General features: G+C 31.9%; 1 protein-coding gene across 1 annotated transcript in view; it reads left to right on the plus strand.

Annotated features, from left to right (window-relative positions):
* The window catches only part of Phm (Peptidylglycine-alpha-hydroxylating monooxygenase), a 115,723-nt gene that overhangs the window by 91,080 nt on the left and 5,967 nt on the right, over nt 1-18,676 (plus strand). Inside the window, exons 4-9 of the mRNA XM_081747244.1 lie at nt 1,889-1,958; nt 5,210-5,342; nt 7,650-7,698; nt 9,877-10,022; nt 16,057-16,199; nt 18,540-18,589. Of these exons, the coding sequence (XP_081603370.1) occupies nt 1,889-1,958; nt 5,210-5,342; nt 7,650-7,698; nt 9,877-10,022; nt 16,057-16,199; nt 18,540-18,589 (591 nt within the window). The remainder of the gene's footprint in view (nt 1-1,888; nt 1,959-5,209; nt 5,343-7,649; nt 7,699-9,876; nt 10,023-16,056; nt 16,200-18,539; nt 18,590-18,676) is intronic.

An 18,676-nucleotide genomic window follows, 5' to 3' on the forward strand; every position in this document is an offset into this window, starting at 1 on the left:
TGAGTACGTATTGGTTATTTGTCTTCCCGTGGAGTTAAGAAAGCTACAGGAATTGAGTTTTAATTGCAATTCAAAGCAATTAATATTGCAATTGCATATTTCTTTAAATGTCATAGCATATGCTTGCAGTACTTACTGTATTTAACTTTCTAAGAGAAAAAAACATTCATTTAATGGCATGTGTAATGGAATTAAAAGTATAAGATGTTCATTAATTCCCAGTTTCAATAAAACTTCTGCAAACCAAGCTTCATTATTTATTACTATGATTAATATTATCCCTTCTATTTATTTGTTTTGTAAATTTATTAAATAATCTGATCACACAATTTTCCAGACAGAATTTTAAGATGTTCATGAGCAAGAACTCAAATCTTTTCTTACACTTTCGTTGTTTAAGAGTATAAAGGGTTAGCACCTACCTGTATTGCTCTTATGAATTTACTTAATAAAATAAAAATACGATATACGGCATTTTAGGTGAAAAAATATAGTATCCTATTAGTTATACAACCTTTCATCAAACAGTGTTAGAAACAACCAGGAAATCTAACATTAATATATAATTGTTCAGATCATGTCTTGCCCCCCCCCCCTACTTTTAACGTCCAACTGCCGCCGCTGCGCACAGCAATATAAACAACAACCCCTTTTATGTAGGTCCCAGTAGTTGAAGTGCATATCATTCATAAAATGTATCTCATGAATTTGTACAAAAGCTGAACACTCTTACTGTTAGAAGACTAAAACTTAATAACAGGTTTTAGCAAGTATTAGAAATCCTCTAACTTTCGTAAGTTTGATAAGTAAGGAAACCATATCAAAGATAATTTAGGAAACTTCCATTCGATTGTTTTCGATGTCCAAGCGTATATTCAATTTTACAAGCACTGTCGAAATGAATGATTTGGCAAGAACTGTACATAGCGAAACAATAACATCTCCTAAACACTACATTCAACAAAGACTGACAGTTCGGCGCGACGGTGTCGTTTCTAAGAAATCAAAAGTAAATGCTGTATATATTGTTCCCCCTCCACTACCACTTTAAAAGAATAACATATATAAAATCCAATAACATTAATTGTCTGGGAACACAAAGAACGTGGCCCGCTATAAACAAGATATAAGCTCTCCCTTCACTCTTTCTTCTACATGTCATGTCCCCATTTGTCGATACACCCCTAGTACTTTGAAACTCTCTTCTTCCATGGTGGAATGGAAAAAGATGGTGTAATTGATACTACTTGATAATATAAACCGTAAAAGTCACTAGAAAACATGTTATAAAATTTACTTTTTGAGGCTCGTTTTGGCACCCCCTGACTGTAGTGCCCCGGGTTGCCCGGCCCTTGGTCCGCCTCTGCTATATCTTATTACCTGTACTGCACACTATCATCTTGTTAATGTCATAATGAAAAGTTTAAAGTAGAGTAATACTTCAGTATTAGTTTTTATTTTAATATGTGGCGTGGTTATGGTCTAACATCGATGTGTACGTTTTCATTAAATTTGTTTCTCTCGAAAACTACGCATGGATTTTTACGGTTATAATTTTGTTCTTCATAATGATATCTGTCGATTAGTATATGTCTCATCTTTGTACTTTTTTTTTTTTGTTAAATATGCTAATAATATTGCAGAATTTACTAATTATGTAGAATTTTTAAGGGCATTTATATTTTAAAACTGAAAAACAACAGGAAACATTTTTTTTTATTTCTCCTTTTATCCCTAATTATTCTAATTTGAAGCTTAAAAGCTTGAATACTCTTTTTACCACAATATATGTAATCTATGGTGATGATTATCATAATTTTACTTATCTTAAGAAAACACAAATTCTAACACAAGTTTAATTAATAATTTAATTTCTGTATATTTTTAGGGATTGTGGAGAAATGTCGAAGAAGACGAAGGAAATTAAAACAGCAAGTCCGTGTGGAGAAGGTTCTCAGGTAATTACATTTAATTTCTTTTTGTTCTCTATTTTAATTAGAACAAACTCATTTTAAAGATGATTTTCAAATGCAATCCTCGTTATATCCATAATTTGATCATGCTTGAGCATTGGAAATGCTATTGTCCATTTTTGTGGGTGTTTTTCCCAATGAAATCAAAAACTAAAGAAAACTATTGGCCGAAATATAATTCGCAATTCTCATGTATCAATCACATTTACGCATATTTTAAGTTTCTCATTTCATTCATTTTGCTGAAAAGAGAAACGGAAATTACAGCGGTTTCTCCTCATGTTGCTTATACCAAATAAACCCAGAGTATAGGTATGTGAGGGAAAACTAATTACTTGGGGAAGGGTGAAGTCTAACCTGATACCTTGCCCGAAATAAGTATGTAGAAGAACTCTTCCAAACACAAATATTATATACAGTAAGCGCTCTTTAATCCAGTATTATATTGGTTCGGCACATTCCATAATCCAGCACCGATCGAGCCGCAAGAATATTTAATTAAATAAATATTCAATGTTGAAACTTAATTATGTACTCTGTTGAGTTTTAAATAAGAATATTTAAAACCCTACAGTTGCTAGAATGACGAATTATTTTGTACAGTGGGATATTATGTATATTGTCTCCACGGGTTCAAAATGTGCAGAAACACAAAATACGTTTTAATTATTTTGTGATATTTTCGTTAAAACTATATTGAGGTTCGGTAGTACGACAAACTCGCTAATCCGGGATGGCCTGGTCCTGAACCTACCGGAAAAAAGAGCGCTTACTGTAAGTCTTCTTCAGTTGCTGTAATACGATTTAATAGGTAGTAATATACATTGCTTTCCATGAACCCCAATGCATAACATATAAGGAAAACAGGACAAAATTGGTTTGGGTTATGTAGTTAACAGGGATTTTGTTTTGCACATCTTTAGTTTGCAGTAAATACATATTTTTTAATGACCCAAATTTTCTAAATGATTTACGGAAAATTACTGATATGCAAGAAAGCTGTCTGATATTGTTACAGAAACAGAAACATGGATTTAGAGTTCAGGTGTTACACATATATAGGGTGGACCATTTATCTTGATACGTCCTTGTAAGTTTTAAATAGACACAAAACGATGAAATTTCTACTATCTAAATATCGACAGGGGGACATTGCTTGAAACACTCCTCAATATCGCCAGATTAACAGTGTTGCCAACTCAACATAAAGTTATGTTTTCTTAAAGTGACATTACGTCAGGTTATTACATATTTCAAACCTACACGTAAAACGAAAACTTGCAGTTCAACACATATTATGCAGTGTTGCAAACTAAATACAATGCAGTATCACAAACATCGAAAAAAAAAACATTTTGAGGCTTCTACATTAGTAATTACGGATAGGGTAACACATATCCGAAGTATCTTACTGTCGAGTACTACGGTCATCATATGACGTATTTTGAGCCAGTAGAAATACCGTTACAAGGATTTTGAAAATTTGACTTTTTTCAAAGGACTTTATTTCGAAAAGATCTTTAGATAAGTATCATACGAATTACGTACAAACTCCCCAGTAGATGTAAAGATACCGTTTTCAGCAATTTGATACCTTAAACCATTTGGGAGATGGGGAAAAAAGTGATTAAGTTTGATATATTGCTTAAAATGGCCTATTTGTGCGAACTCAATTTACATTGCTTCTGTGATAATTAGCAATACTTTCTGATAGCTGCTAATAGAACAAACTCTCAGAATTACATAATTTTAAGCAGCGTTACAAACTTTACGAGTATTTTCCATATCTCAAGAACGATTTGTGATATCATATTTCTGTAAGCTGCGTTATAATCTTCCGGTGCTCGATCACCTCAGCACCCACAAAAAATGAAGAAAAAGAAAAGGGAAAAATTTAAAAAAAACAAGAAGGAAAGGAAAGAAAAAGGGAGAAAATTCTAATATTTTACTGCATTTCCTAAATGATAGTGAGGCCATTATTTCCATAGAGCGGAGAGCGAAACGATATAAAGTTTAGACAGACTGTTATCAGGGATGAAAGCATGTAAGTTCCGGAATTGTGGAGCTGAGGATTTTTTAGCTGACAAATTGAACGAGAGTTTCTCCGTGGTATTTCAGCTAATTTTTTGATCAAAAGATCCAATATATTTCAGACAGAAATTTTGTTGTAGGCTTTATATCTGGAGAACTACATATAGTGTAGCCAAACTAAAACTACCCTTAACTCTGTATGATGTGCTTATTCCGTAAAAAATACGAAAACTCGATTTAGGGGCCATTAAAATTTTTTGTGGGCTCTGATCCAAAAAAAATCCAATATATTTCATTCAATTACAAATATTCTTGTACGCCTTATATCTCGAGAACTACATATAGTGCAACCAAATCAAAACTATCTCTTAACTCAGTATGATGTGCTTATTCCGTAAAAAATATGAAATCTCGATTTAGGGACCGTTCAAAAATTATGTGGGCCCTGAACCAAAAAATCCAATTTTTTCATTCGATTATAAATTTTTCTTGTACCTTATATCTGGAGATCTACATATAATGCAGCGAAACCAAAACTACCAATTAACTCAGTATGATGTCCCTATTCCGTAAAACATACGAAATCTTGATTTAGGAGCCATTCAAAAATTTTGTGGCCCCTAATCCAAAAAATTCAATATATTTCATTCAATCAAGCATTTTCTTGTACGCCTTATATCTCGAGAACTACATATAGTGCAACAAAATCAAAACTATCTCTTAACTCAGTATGATGTGCTTATTCCGTAAAAAATATGAAATCTCGATTTAGGGACCGTTCAAAAATTTTGTAGGCCCTGAACCAAAAAATCCAATTTTTTCATTCGATTATAAATTTTTCTTGTAGGCCTTAGATTTGGAGAACTGCATATAGTGTATCCAAACCAAAACTACCTCTTAACTCAGTTTGATGTGCTTATTCCGTAAAACACACGGAAACTTGATTTAGAGGCCGTTCAAAAATGTTGTGGCTCCTGACCCAACATCTATTTATTGGCCAAGATCGCAATCTTTTGATCCATTTTTTTGATAGTTCCTAAAATTCTTGTTTCTTGTTTACACTTGTAACACAAATGGTAGACGTTCAGAACGGAAACGATAACTTAGATCGGAGGTTAAAATCTTGGAAACTGGTTACGCTGTCATAATCTGTCATATATCCTCTATAATGATATATTTATACTCTTGATATTTTGTTATTGTAGGTAATATATGCATGGGCAAGAGATGCACCACCTCTCGAACTCCCGCCAGGAGTTGGCTTCAAAGTTGGTGGAAACTCTCCGATTCAGTATTTGGTTCTGCAAGTCCATTATGCATCCGTTGAAAAGTTCAAAGGTACGTAATGAAATATAACGTTCAAAGTTTATTATTATTATTATTATTATTATTATTATTATTATTATTATTATTATTATTATTATTAGTATTATTTTACTTTCTTGTGCTTCCTTACTAAAAACATTCACTTATGTTTAAGAATTCTCAAAATAATGAAAAAACAAAGAACAGTAGAAAATTTGTAAGAAACATAGCAATGTACTCGTAATACTTAGAAAGTGCTAGGGAAGAAAATTATCATTGTTTCTGTGTCTCTGTTATTTTCCATAGAATGCCAAGTAAATAAAATGTTATCTATTTAATAAGTAACAAATAAAAATTTAGTAGCTTAATTTTAGATGTAGTTACCAATAATTTGAATTAAGAATAGACTATATCTGGGACCACACGCTTGAATGAAAGAGTATCGTAAGACAAACGTTGAATACCACTGTACAAAATAGCTTTATTATTATTATTATTATTATTATTATTATTATTATTATTATTATTATTATTATTATTATTATTATTATTATTATTATTATTATTATTAGATCTACTTTTTTGCCGTTTTGAAAATTGTCTTTTTAGTGCATCTACTGCAAGTTGCTCTTTACAACTTCTAGTAATTAAAAATTTAAAGCTTATAAATACTTTTTATGGCGAATGGTGTTTTATTATTCACTATGAAAAGGTATTGGTAAAGACTTAAGAAGGTGTGAGTATTATTTTAAGGATATACAGTAAATTATCTAGCAGGTATGTTGTTTAAGCAAAATTTTTCAACGTTAAGAATAACTGTTATTTTACTTATACACGAGATTGGTTTCATTTTTACAGTTTGATTTATCTGTACCATATTTAGTTATAATTATTCAGTCATAAATATGTCGATTTTTTAAAAAAAGTCTTTGTTCTTAAGAATTCGAATTAGTTTCATTGTGGTCATCTTTACTCACTGCATACATACAAACCTAAGAGTTAGCTATTTTCTCAAATTCCCAACAATTAGAAGTAATAATTCTTGATATTTCTCAGCAAGACTGAACCATTATCCCAGGTAGAACTAGAAATAAGTTAGTATCTTTCTAAATTAAACACATTAGAATGGCGAAAATTAGTCTCTAATAAATAAAAAAATGTGTTATCTAATTAATATACCCAAGAAAGTAATCTGTAGTACGTACACTATAAAGTTTGAACTGTAAAGTTTTTTGGAACTATAAAGTTTCAAAAATTAAAATACGCTGTTGAACATTGAAATGGCAATATCAAGATGGAAGCATCAATTGAACCAACATTCGCAGAATGCATAGAGGATGAACGGAAAGAAAATGATTATCAATGCAGCTATGCTCCTCGAAACCGTAACTGGAGATGGGCCAGAGAACCATAGTTGAGTAGTAGCCGAGTGTTTTCATAACGTAAGGTGTGTCTGGATGGCCGAACAAAGCCTCGTTGTCGAATGCTGAAGCAGTTCCAACAGGTTTGCGTCGTTGATCGCGGAAAGATTGTGACATATCGCGATTATGAGTTTATACTTCCACAACATTGGTACCGTTCTGGTGGGTTATGGCGTATTTCCACGGCGCCCATTGCTGCCGTTCTCTTTGACTGCACAATACACACATGTGAGCCTGTAATGATGCCGTGAACATCGAGTATTCAAAGTCCAATAGCACGATGTCCTTTTGTTGGGCGAATCCCGCTGTTGTTTGTAGCATCATGAGGCCACATCCAGCTAGCCACCGGTCCAGTATCAGACATTCTGATATGAGGTTCCATCGTATTCCCTGGACACTTGTGTCTTATATGTATTGATGGGAGTTCCTTTAACCAACCAAAGGTAAAACAACGAGATGTCGGACCCCATTGTGGTCTCTTTACAGCAGATCTTGCAAGGAGTTACTTTCCAAAGGGATAACGTATGATCATATGTCATTCATCTGGTTCATATTTGCACAACGCCTCGCGCACGAGAGACATTCTCCAGCTACACTAGATGGGCTTCAAGTATGTGTCGCAGATGAATTACATGCATTTAGAAGTGTTAGTAGAAACAATACAATTTGAAGTTTAACAGAAAAGTAGCGAATACAAAATTATTGCCCCACAAAGAGTATCTGTACTCTTTAGAGAATACATCTGGTAACAGCACCCTTAAGTTTTGTTTATTTTTAAGATATGATTCTTTTTTCTTACGAAACAACATAAATTTGTTTCTCTTGTTGAGCATTTTTCATCCTAATCGTATGTTTATACTTGTTTTCACCAGTAAAGGAAATTAATTTATTTTACTCATGTGTGCATTTATATTTTCAGATGGAAGCACAGATGATTCTGGAATATTCCTGGAATATACTGAGAGGCCGTAAGTTAATTTTTCATCTTACTTTCTACGTATTTAATACGGCATGACTTAAATATTACTCTTCCTTCTAATATAAAGGTAGATTTTTATGTTACTTATAAATAATATATTTTTCTACTTCCTTTAATGTTCCTCAGACTTTTATGCCTACTGGTAGTGACATTTCGGTGTTGTGGATATTACTATATTTTTATTTTTTGGTATGGTCGCCGGAAGGGAAGGGCAGGGTGGGTCCCGAGCCCTCCCCCCTGCTCACGAAGATGTATTGAATTTCTTAAGATTTTCTAAATACAAGTAAAAAATACCAAACGTAATATAACAACCAGGAATTTGAGCCCCTCCCCCCTAGAAAATATTCTTCGGGCGCCCGTGTTTTTTGGTTTGAAAATAGACTTTTTATTAACTTTTTGGAAACATAGAATAATGTAATTTTTCCTTCAGTTGTCCGTAGACAATTAAGCCGTGTTTTCAATAGTGAAATTTATGGAATTGTGTATTTTATTTTATTTTCTACGCTTCTATTATTTATGGACTTTTTCTTTCTTGGTAAAATAGGCTTCAAAAAGAAGGATACGTAATATGTGAACAGATAAAATCACACACACACATATGTATAATTAGAACATTAGGTAAGGTTTCTTCCCTTAACTTGCAGAAATAAAAATTTTAATTTATACCGATGTGACTTCTCAAGAGCCGTACACGTTTCACCGTTCTTTGTTTGTAACTTTTTATTTCAAATTATACATATCTACAGTAGTTACTGCTTCCTATTCATGACTTAATCATCACCTGTTTAAATTTAACTTTTTTAATTATTATTATTATTGCATAAACAAATTTTCAAACACAAGTCTTTCTACTTCGTCTTGGGATAAAATTTTTGAATCTTCTCTCCTGTGTTGAGTTTCTCTTAAATGTTTCAATAGATCTAATACCGGAATTTCCTCTTTAGCATCTCTAACATATTTCTTAACATGTACCTTAAGATTTCAATTAAAAAGTAGTAAATTTAGATAGAGGATGGTTAAGTGGTGAATGGAAAACAGTAATTACAAATTGGCATAATAATAAAAATACCAACATGAGTTAGCAACCTTCCACCAAAGAAGAAAACAATACGCAAATTAATCTCGCCATAACGCAATCCGCGTGTCCATGATTTCATATGTGATATGTGTTTTTGACAAGGTGTTCTACCCTGGAAGTTAATTCTTTTATTTTCCCTGATATTTTAATTTTTCTATATCCGTAACCAAGATTAATTCCTAAAAGACCAAACTTCAGACGAAACTCTATATAACATAATGATATATTGAGCGTGAACATTTTTCTCAGTATAGATGTTATTTACACGGAGTGATAAAATTGTGGCTGTGCTTTGTCCTTAACGGTTTGAGAACTTTCGATGCATTCCAGCATGGGATAATGTCAGGTTATATAGGCGAAATTATAAGAGAAGTTTCTTTGATGTGTCGATTTGTCATTTTACCAAAGCTTGGTACAATGTTCTTTTTATTTCGAATTACGACAAATATTTCACTTGCAGTGATAGGATCTATTAAAAAATTGCAGTCCTCAAGGACGTTGTCATTAGTTGCTCCTAAATATAAATTGCGCAGATAGCTAAGATAAAAGATGTTATTTATTTAAAATTTAGAATATTCTAAAACTTTGGAAAGTATTTATTTATTTATTTTAACACTAGTCTAGAAAGTCGACATTAAGGGCGAGGAAAGCCGATGTGCTGATCACACATTGTCCCAAAGACATGAATGCCACAAGCCGGCTGGTAGGCCCGGTCCCCAATGTCTGTTGCGCTAGGTGTGTGTGTTTTTTTTTAATTATTCATTTATTTATGTATTTATTTTAGCAAAATAACTTACGAGCTATGCTTTCTGATCCAACTGTCAGTAAGTGTATATTATTATTCCCTTTATATTATTTATTTATACAATTCTCTCCAAATGCATTTTTGTACGTGCCTTTGGCGTGGGACACCCGGGTTCGATTCCTGGTGGGAGTTCATGTGGTTCGGATTTCACGTTAATCAGTAGGTCCATGTCTCATATAGCCTCGCTGCTGAACGGGACGTTAAACTCAAAATCAATTCAACTCCAAATGCATTTTTGTTGTTCGTAACATACATATTTATATAAAAAAAATAATTGTTTACAGACAGCCTAGGCAAGCTGGAGTAATACTGCTTGGTACTGGAGGTTACATTCCACCAATGACGAAAGAATATATGGAGACGGCATGCACAATAAACGAGAAGAAAACAATTCACCCATTTGCGTATCGTACTCATACTCATAGTCTAGGTAAGTAATAACAATAATATTTATTAATTACTTAATATTTATTAATTATTATTGTTATTAATATTTATTAACCGACCGTGCAATAGTAATAGTAACTGTGTACTTTATTGTACCTTGAAATGTAAATTTTCAAAAGAATTTAAGTAATTCCTAAGACATACCGTTTCTATTCAATATATGATGAGTCAAATTATTGCTTTTCTTTATAAAAATGTAGTACTACTGCATATCACCCAAAACATACAATTTTTTAAAATGTAATATTTCCTTTTAATTGATTTTTCCTCTATTCGATATCCTACTTTTCTTTCCCTAAAAGTAAATATTCACATTGAAGATACGTAAGTATTAGTGTGTTTTCGTAAATTGTTTTACTTAAAATATTTACTTAAAGATCGATTTTCATGGAAGGTAAAGAGTTTTCTTATTAATTGCTCACTGTCACGCTACAGTACGTCGTACTCGTCTCGCAATCCTTTGATCGTTTTTACGGTTTCGTTGTTCAGTGGAAAGAGACTTTACTTGATTCTTTCCTATATATTTTTTGTCTTTTACATGTCTATACAATTCAAAAATACCTGAATTTTTTCAGGAGGAAGACACGTTTCTTGTAATATTTTTTTTTTTGCACAAATTGCATACTTGAGCCACAAAAACTGTGCTATTTAGTTATCTCAAAAACATATATGACTAGATTTTAATATTACGCCCAAGTAGATACTTCACAGTTCGTTCTCTGTTTTGTAAATAATCTTTTCTTCCTATTTCTCCCCCCCCGCTGATCTGATGAAACGTTTAAGGAAAACTCGTATAGTTTATTTTATGTTGTATGTTGGCTGATAGTGATTTCACCTTTCATTTGATTTTGCTTTAACAGATCAATATCGTAAGCACAATGTACTTTGTTTATTGTATGTACTCACGTGAAGCCATCCGATCTTCGTCAAACTTAACAAAGTGGTAGACTTTGATCTGCATAGTACATGTAGGAACGGTTTCCTGTAGAGGTGTTTAGTTCCCGTGATATAGACCCTCAAAGTTAAGGTTTTTGAACTTAAGACAATGTAACACCACGGCTCAGGGATTGAAACTGTCATTCTACTTACAGATTTCTGTATGAATACCACTCATTCTAGCTTTGGAACTTCTTGTATAAATTAAAAGACAAATTCTGATCAAAGCGTATATTAACTAATAAATAATAGCGTTAGTTTCGGCAAATTAACTCTGCCTTCATCAGACACATTATCTGATAAAGGCAGAGTTAATTTGCCAAAACTGTAATGCTATTATTTATTAGTTAATATAGGCTTTGGTCAGAATTTGTCTTTTAGATTTCTGTAATTCCTGAATATGCTTTATATTTCCGAGCTTTCGATTCTCCCCTGGAGTCTTAGTCAAGGAGGTTAAGAACAGGAAGAAGAAGAAGAAAAACATCAAGGAAGAAACTGGAACAGACTTACCCAGGCTCGTATTTATATATTGTTATTCCCTGTGCTCTAAATAATTTTCCGCCTCCACCCCTCGCACAAACTTATGCCTCAAACAAGGAAACAAGGATTTTGCAAAGATACCAGCTCTTGTAGAGCAGCAGTTCAGGTATTACAAATTACGAAAGGTACAGCGTAATTTTAAATGTCCTAATTCTCTCAGTGATGATTATTATGTGGTGTTCTGCCCGAAGGTAGGTGACGTCACTGTGAGACACCAATAATTATTGGTGATAAGGGATAAGAAAAAATAATTGTTTACATTATTCACAGTCAGTAATGGTGTAATAGCATCTATATTAAGACGCGTACCAAAGAGATCAGGTCGAGAATCGCCATAGCTAAAGAATCATTCAACAAGAAAAGATCACTCTTAATTAGCAGCCTTAATATTGGACTAAGGAAGAAACTGGTCAAGTGCTATACATTGTAATGAAACCATGAACTAAGAACTAAAAAATTATTGACATACACTAAAGGTACTGTTCGGGAATTTTTTCCAGTTGATGGGGTAATGTAATGAAACCAAGAACTAAGCATAAAAAATCATCATTTTTATTCATAAAAATTATAATGGCAATTTGGTAGGTGAAAATGGAACGAAGTTTTTTGTAATATCTTAACTGTTGGATATGTGCATAACATTATTTTTAAAAATCACAAGGACAGTATTTGTAATCAAGAAATCATTGGAAGCAGAAGCAAAATAGTCAAGAATCACCTGTAGTCAAATAACAATGTTTTTCAATAGTAATTAACATTTGGATAAAATCACGAAAAAGAGGAAAGCAAACTTCAAGGTAAATTAAAGTTCAAAAATAATTATTTTTACATCATTAGATAACAACAATATTTTGTCAGAAAATGTAATTAGGACTTTCCTAAGATTTTGTAGATTTTGATATTGGCTTTTGGCAAAGTAAAAAGAAAAAATAATTGAGGCAAACAAGGACAATAGTCCACATAAAATGACCAAGTTCGCAACTAAAAAAAATCATTTCCGCATTCTGCATTCTGGATCCTGCATCCAGCATCGAAACGGAAAGATCCATACGAAATTACAAATACGTCACGCTACAGTACGCTACAAATAAAATATAAAATTTAAAAATAATGTTATGCACGTATCCAACAGTTAAGATACAAAAAACTTCGTTCCATTTTCACCTACCAAATTGCCATTATAATTTTTATGAATAAAAATGATGATTTTTAACTCTTAGTTCATGGTTTCATTACAATATGGAGCATTGGATTTTATGGTTCAGAGACTTGAAAATTACGGAAGTTAGAGAAGAAATATTTAGAGCTTCGAAATACGGTATTGAAGGAAGATGGAGAAGATAAAATGGACAAAGAGAGTAACAAAACGGATAGGAGAGAAGAGGACGCTTCTGGCCACAATCCTTCGTAGAAAGGCCAATTGGATGGGACACATGTGCGAAGAAAGTGTCTACTTTGCACTGCCATAGAAGGAAAGATGGAAGGGAAGCGAGGAGTAGGAAGAATAAAAAAACAACTGATCGATGATTTGAAAAATTGAAGAAAATATTGGGAGTTAAAAGAGGAAGCTGAAAATCTAGGAACATTGAAGAAACATTTCTAGGCCCAAACTGAAAATAAAGAAAAAAAGAAAAATTAGTCTCAAGACGTGCCAAAAGACAGAATACTTAATAATAATAATAATAATAATAATAATAATAATAATAATAATAATAATAATAATAATAATAATAACAATAATAATAATAATAATAATAATAATAATAATAATAATAATAATAATAATAATAATAATAATAATAATAATAATAATAATACAATAAGCTGTCTGTCTGTAGCGCTTTTCAACTCGAGAACCATAATAGATAGAAACATGAAATTTTAATATGTTTTAAAAACTCTCAGAGAAATGACTCAAATGAACTGTTCCATGTCACTAGGTCATACCTGAGCTGAGATATGGGAGTGCAAAGTCCCCGTAAGAATAACATGGGGATATTTTAAAAATAATCGAAAAAAAATCAATATTAGAGTTGAATTCATAGTTTTCGGGGTCGCTGAGATGAATAGTGACAGTTTTAATCCAACTCAACTTCAAGGTGATACTCCACTCCGCAAGGAGGGAGCGAGATTTTAAAAGTAATCGAAAAGGATATATATTAGTGTTGAATTCATAGTTTTCGAGGTCGCTGAGTTTAACTGTATCAGTTTTTATGATGTTCATTCAAGTTCATCTTCACCCCTTGAAGTGGAGGTGAGAGAGGATAACTATTTTAAAATAATAAGATAAGCTTGCTAATTATTATCTATTGTAATAATAACGAATTAAACACGTTAACATATTTTATCTCGCTTGCACGGGACTCTGGGTTGCTAGTTTTAAATCTTACTTTATAGTGAATCTTTAAAAAGTCCAAGATTTTGCCGCCCTGTGCTCGAGCACAGAATAGCACTTACTTAAATACGGGCCTGGACTTACCAAGGGAAGAGCTATGCTGCAAAACACGTATCAAGTATACTGGTGGTCTTCAAGTGATGACCTACTATCATCACCATTTGAAGATCATCGGTGTACTTGACAACTGTTTCCCAGCATAGCTCTTCCCTTGGTAATTCCCTTCCATTTTATTCCTTGATGTTTTTATTCTTTCTCTTCCTGTTTTTAACCTCCGTGACTAAGACTCCAGAGGAGAATCGAAAGCTCGGAAATATAAGGAATATTCGGGAATTACAGAAATCTGTAAGTAGAATAATTTTTGAACTTAAATTTTCGAAGAAAGAAAGAAAAAAACTCATTGTTATTTAGCAAAGCACATGAAAGAAACCTATTGAACGTTAATTTAAGCCATAAGAAGGTAAATTATGATATGGTTGATTAGCTGTGTTATAAATGTGTAAGTGTGTAACGCAAGAAGTGAATCAAAATGTGTGAAAAAATTAATAATAGCTTTTTCTTTCCGTTTAATTCGACTGTTTGTGAGGAATTTTAAGGTGTTTTGCAACTGAAGTGAATTCGAATTCGTGTTAACGAATCTCCTAAGTCAGAACGCAGGAAGTTGTGTATATTTCAAATAATTTCCAGTATTGTTATCTGCTATTGCACAAACGGGCACTTTAACTGTTCTGCATATGAGGTGGTTTTTTTTTTTTTTTTTTTTTTTTTTTTTTTTTTTTTTTTTTTTACGAACCTCTGTATTCTTTAAGTAAATCTTTCCGAAATTGTTTAAACACATTGACATCAACCAATTCTGAAAATTGTTTTGTGAAAATAATCCTGAAAAACGGTAGAGAACATTTCTTCTGAGTGCAAGAACTGAAAACCAGTGTAGAAAAAATTAAGCACTAACGTATTGAGACAATGCAGTACAATGGCGTAATTTATTTTTAAAAATATGGAAACACGAAAGAAGTCGTTATTGCCGTTATTTGTTTATATATTTTTGAGTTCAATCATTATGTTACATCAAAATTTTAAATATTAGCTCAGTTCTTGAAGTGGAGGGGTATGTGGAGTATGGTAGAGCATAATTTCACGTGGTCGAGTTGTTATTTGATACATTCGAATATCCTCAGAGAAGTAATATAGTTTAACATTGGATATTATCTTCTGTCTTGAGGCGAAATATACCCTTTCCTAAAGTACTAATATGAGCACTCCTTTTAATATCCCTCATTAGCAGTTGAGAAAGTATTTTATTAGAAAGAAAAATTAAAAGTTTTTTGGTAATCCCCATGAAAGTATCGAAATTAAAAACATTGGTACAGACTGAGGAAAAGACTTATTAAAACTTGTAGGAGATATGTCTGACAGCATTAAAATTTGCCAGAGCTGATACTTGCTTAAGAATTTTTAATCGCAAAAATAATTATTGTTAACACATTAAAATTAAATCATAACATTAGGATAGAAAAAAAAGTTGAGGAAAAAATAAGAAAGTAGACACATTGAACATCTTTGAATGTTACTAAATACACAATAGAATTAGAAACAATGGTTATACGGCGATCAAATCTACAATTGAGTCCATTGTTAAATGGTATAACAACAATGAAAACGAAACCATAGCGAGAAATCATGAACAAAAAAAGAATTGAAAAACAGTCTGCAAAGCACTGACAATTACTAATAAAGAAAGGGAAGAAAAGAAGGAAATATGATCCTTAAATGTTCATAACTAAATGAATAATAGAAATAATATAAATTGATACGAGTTGATAAGTCAACAGCAAACGTGTTGTGCTACTACCTGGTCCCTTTTCAGCGACTTCGGAACGAATGGAGTTTTGCATAGAGAGAACATAATTCTCTAAAACTTAGGGGAAGAAAACACATTCAGACTGGTATATTTTTTTCGGAAGTTAACGGCAAAAGAATATGCAGTGGTCTGTATGCAATTTTGATAACAATTGTACATGATAATAACTTGTAAATATTTATCGGATTTTTTTTTCAAGAATTTATATGTTATAATCTCAGTAATCATTTCCTTTTAAAAATATGCAGTACTATATTTTGTATACATTTTCTTCCTTTCCAATAGGAGTTGTAGTTTCTGGATACAAAGTGCACCAAGATGAAAATGGCAATGATCATTGGACCTTGCTAGGGAAAAGAAACCCACTGACGCCCCAAATGTTTTATCCAGTGGTGAATAATGTAACAGTGGGATACAAAGACACATTGGTAAGTTGAATAAAAACTTTGTACACATTGACTTTAACCTCTTTTTGCATGAACTATTTCTAAGTAGAGTGCGTAATTGAACATAAAACATAGTCACAAAAAAGTAGTAAAATTATTGTTTACTTTTTGGGATATTACGAATTACCATCAGCATCTAATGTAGTTTTCATGCAAGAAGTGTGTCTTTTTCATTCAACGGACAGTATTTCCTGCCAATAATTTGACATCACTTGCTTTCATTATGCTTAAAGATGTTGAAGTAATACTTGTCTTACATATTCCACATCATTTTCACATAGATATCTGTAATTATATTATTTTTTGTATTATTGATATAAAATAATAATAAAACAGATGGAATACCAAGAAAACAATTAATGCTTGTGTTGTCTAAATTTACCCAACCTACCGTAATTAGAGAAGGCTAATTAAGTTAGTAGAGCAAGGATAGGGCAGTCAATGCCTTTCCTAATAGTTCAAAAGGATAAATGGAGAAAACGAGAAATTGAGAATTAAAAATAAGGATACCACATACCACATAAGGATACTTGAGTACTTGATTTCATTACTTTGCCATATATCATCAATATTCCACCAACGTAATCACCTTTACTCCTTATAGCATTAAAGAGTACAAGAACACGAAACGATAGAGAAAAAATACAAAATATTAACATCCTTTCTTTTTTCAGCAAGAAGAAAGTAATGGAGAATGTAATCACAATTCATGTTTTATAACCATTATCAAGTCCTCTGAAACAAGTTAACCTGCACTGCTTCGATGGATAGTCTATCACCGAAAATCAATATATTCAAAATGCATATTTCTTTGTTTTCTAATTATTTTGCTGCTACAGGGTGTCTACTGAGTTTCATTTTCAAATTTCCAGTATATTCAGTATAACTATCAGCAAAATTGCTGCACTTAATACAATGATTTTTTTTCAAGTTCTTTAGCAATAATCACACTCTTCATGATTTCAGGTTTGTAATTGTTTTACCGTCAAAAGAATATTTTATTTTTAATAAATTTAGTTAACCTTGATTTTTTTAAAATACAATGATTTTTAACATTTTTTAAAGAGCCTCCCAACTCCCCTTACAGACTTCCACTCCATCCATTGCTTTAAATGTCTAATTACAAAATATATACAATTCTTGTCTTGTCTTCATCACCATTTTTAAAAGGAGCATCAGCTTTTAAAGCCAAGTATGCTAAAAAAAAAATGTGTGTAAATGAATTACTTGTACAAGAATTGAATTATTTTGTTAAAAATTGTAAGAATTTTGCAAATGGCGGATGACGCCATTTGCATTTTTGGTCGACTTTCAAATCGCATTACCTGTCATATATAGTACGAAATAAATAGAAAAAAAAAGTTAATTGTGTAAGTTTAGTAATAGGAGAAATAATTTGTCACAGTTAGGTAAAGAAATGTATAGTCACAATCAGGTGTAGTAAGAGTCAAAATCGTGGTGGAGTTACGGGAAGAAGAGGACGTTACCCAGATAGTCAGGATGAAAGATTTGGAAAAAAATGAAAAAAATAGATGAGATGTAAACGTGTAAGGTAATTGTAAATGAATGTAGATCATTCCAGGAGTATTTGTAAATGTGTATGAAAAGTGTACGATGAAAATAGTTCATTTTTTCCACTTCCTCTTCGGCAGCTCACTCTAGGAGATGTTGACATTATTACATTCACTGCGGAACTCCAGCTCTTGCTTTGGAAAAATTTACAATCTCAATGGATATAAAGTTGTTTCTAAGGCTATTAAAACAATTACAAAAAAGTATTGTTACAAATTACCAGTTTCATGATTTTTCCAGTATGTGGAACAAAATTCCAGTATCAGCAGACACCCTGTGCTAGCTATAAAGACAACACTAGCAACATTGTTGATTTCTAATCAGTTAGTCATTAATGATTATTATGGGACAATTTCTATAAATTTAATTATAGATACTTTAAGAAATCCTTTATTGACTGTGGATGAAAATATGTGTTTTTGATAATTAAACATTAGTTATGAAATAAATTAAAATTTGTGATAAGTTATTTCATGATTTAACGATCTTAAAAACTTCTGTAATCAAAGAATAAGTCGAGATTCTAGTCAGCTATATGCATATTCCTTCATACAATTTTTTGTCAATACTTCAAAATGGATAGTCTGAATTGAATACACCTACTTAGCAAATTTAATTTGAATATCTAATTTTCAAAAATATTAAAGAAAGAATATATATACATATAAGAATGCACTTTTATGTCCAACTAGACGTTAGTGCATTTCTACGTTATAAAATTATAATTGTTATTTTCCACGATTATTGCAGGCCGCTCGATGTACAATGAACAGCCACAGAAAAACATATACATCAATTGGGTAAGTATATTTAATGTCATATTTCGTTGTTACTGTAAATAGAATGATTAAGAAAAACGTGCAACTGATTGGTATATAGCGGAACCT

The sequence above is a fragment of the Thermobia domestica genome, chromosome 2 (assembly GCF_964235325.1).
Source record: "Thermobia domestica chromosome 2, izTheDome1.hap1.1, whole genome shotgun sequence".
Lineage (NCBI taxonomy): Eukaryota > Metazoa > Arthropoda > Insecta > Zygentoma > Lepismatidae > Thermobia > Thermobia domestica.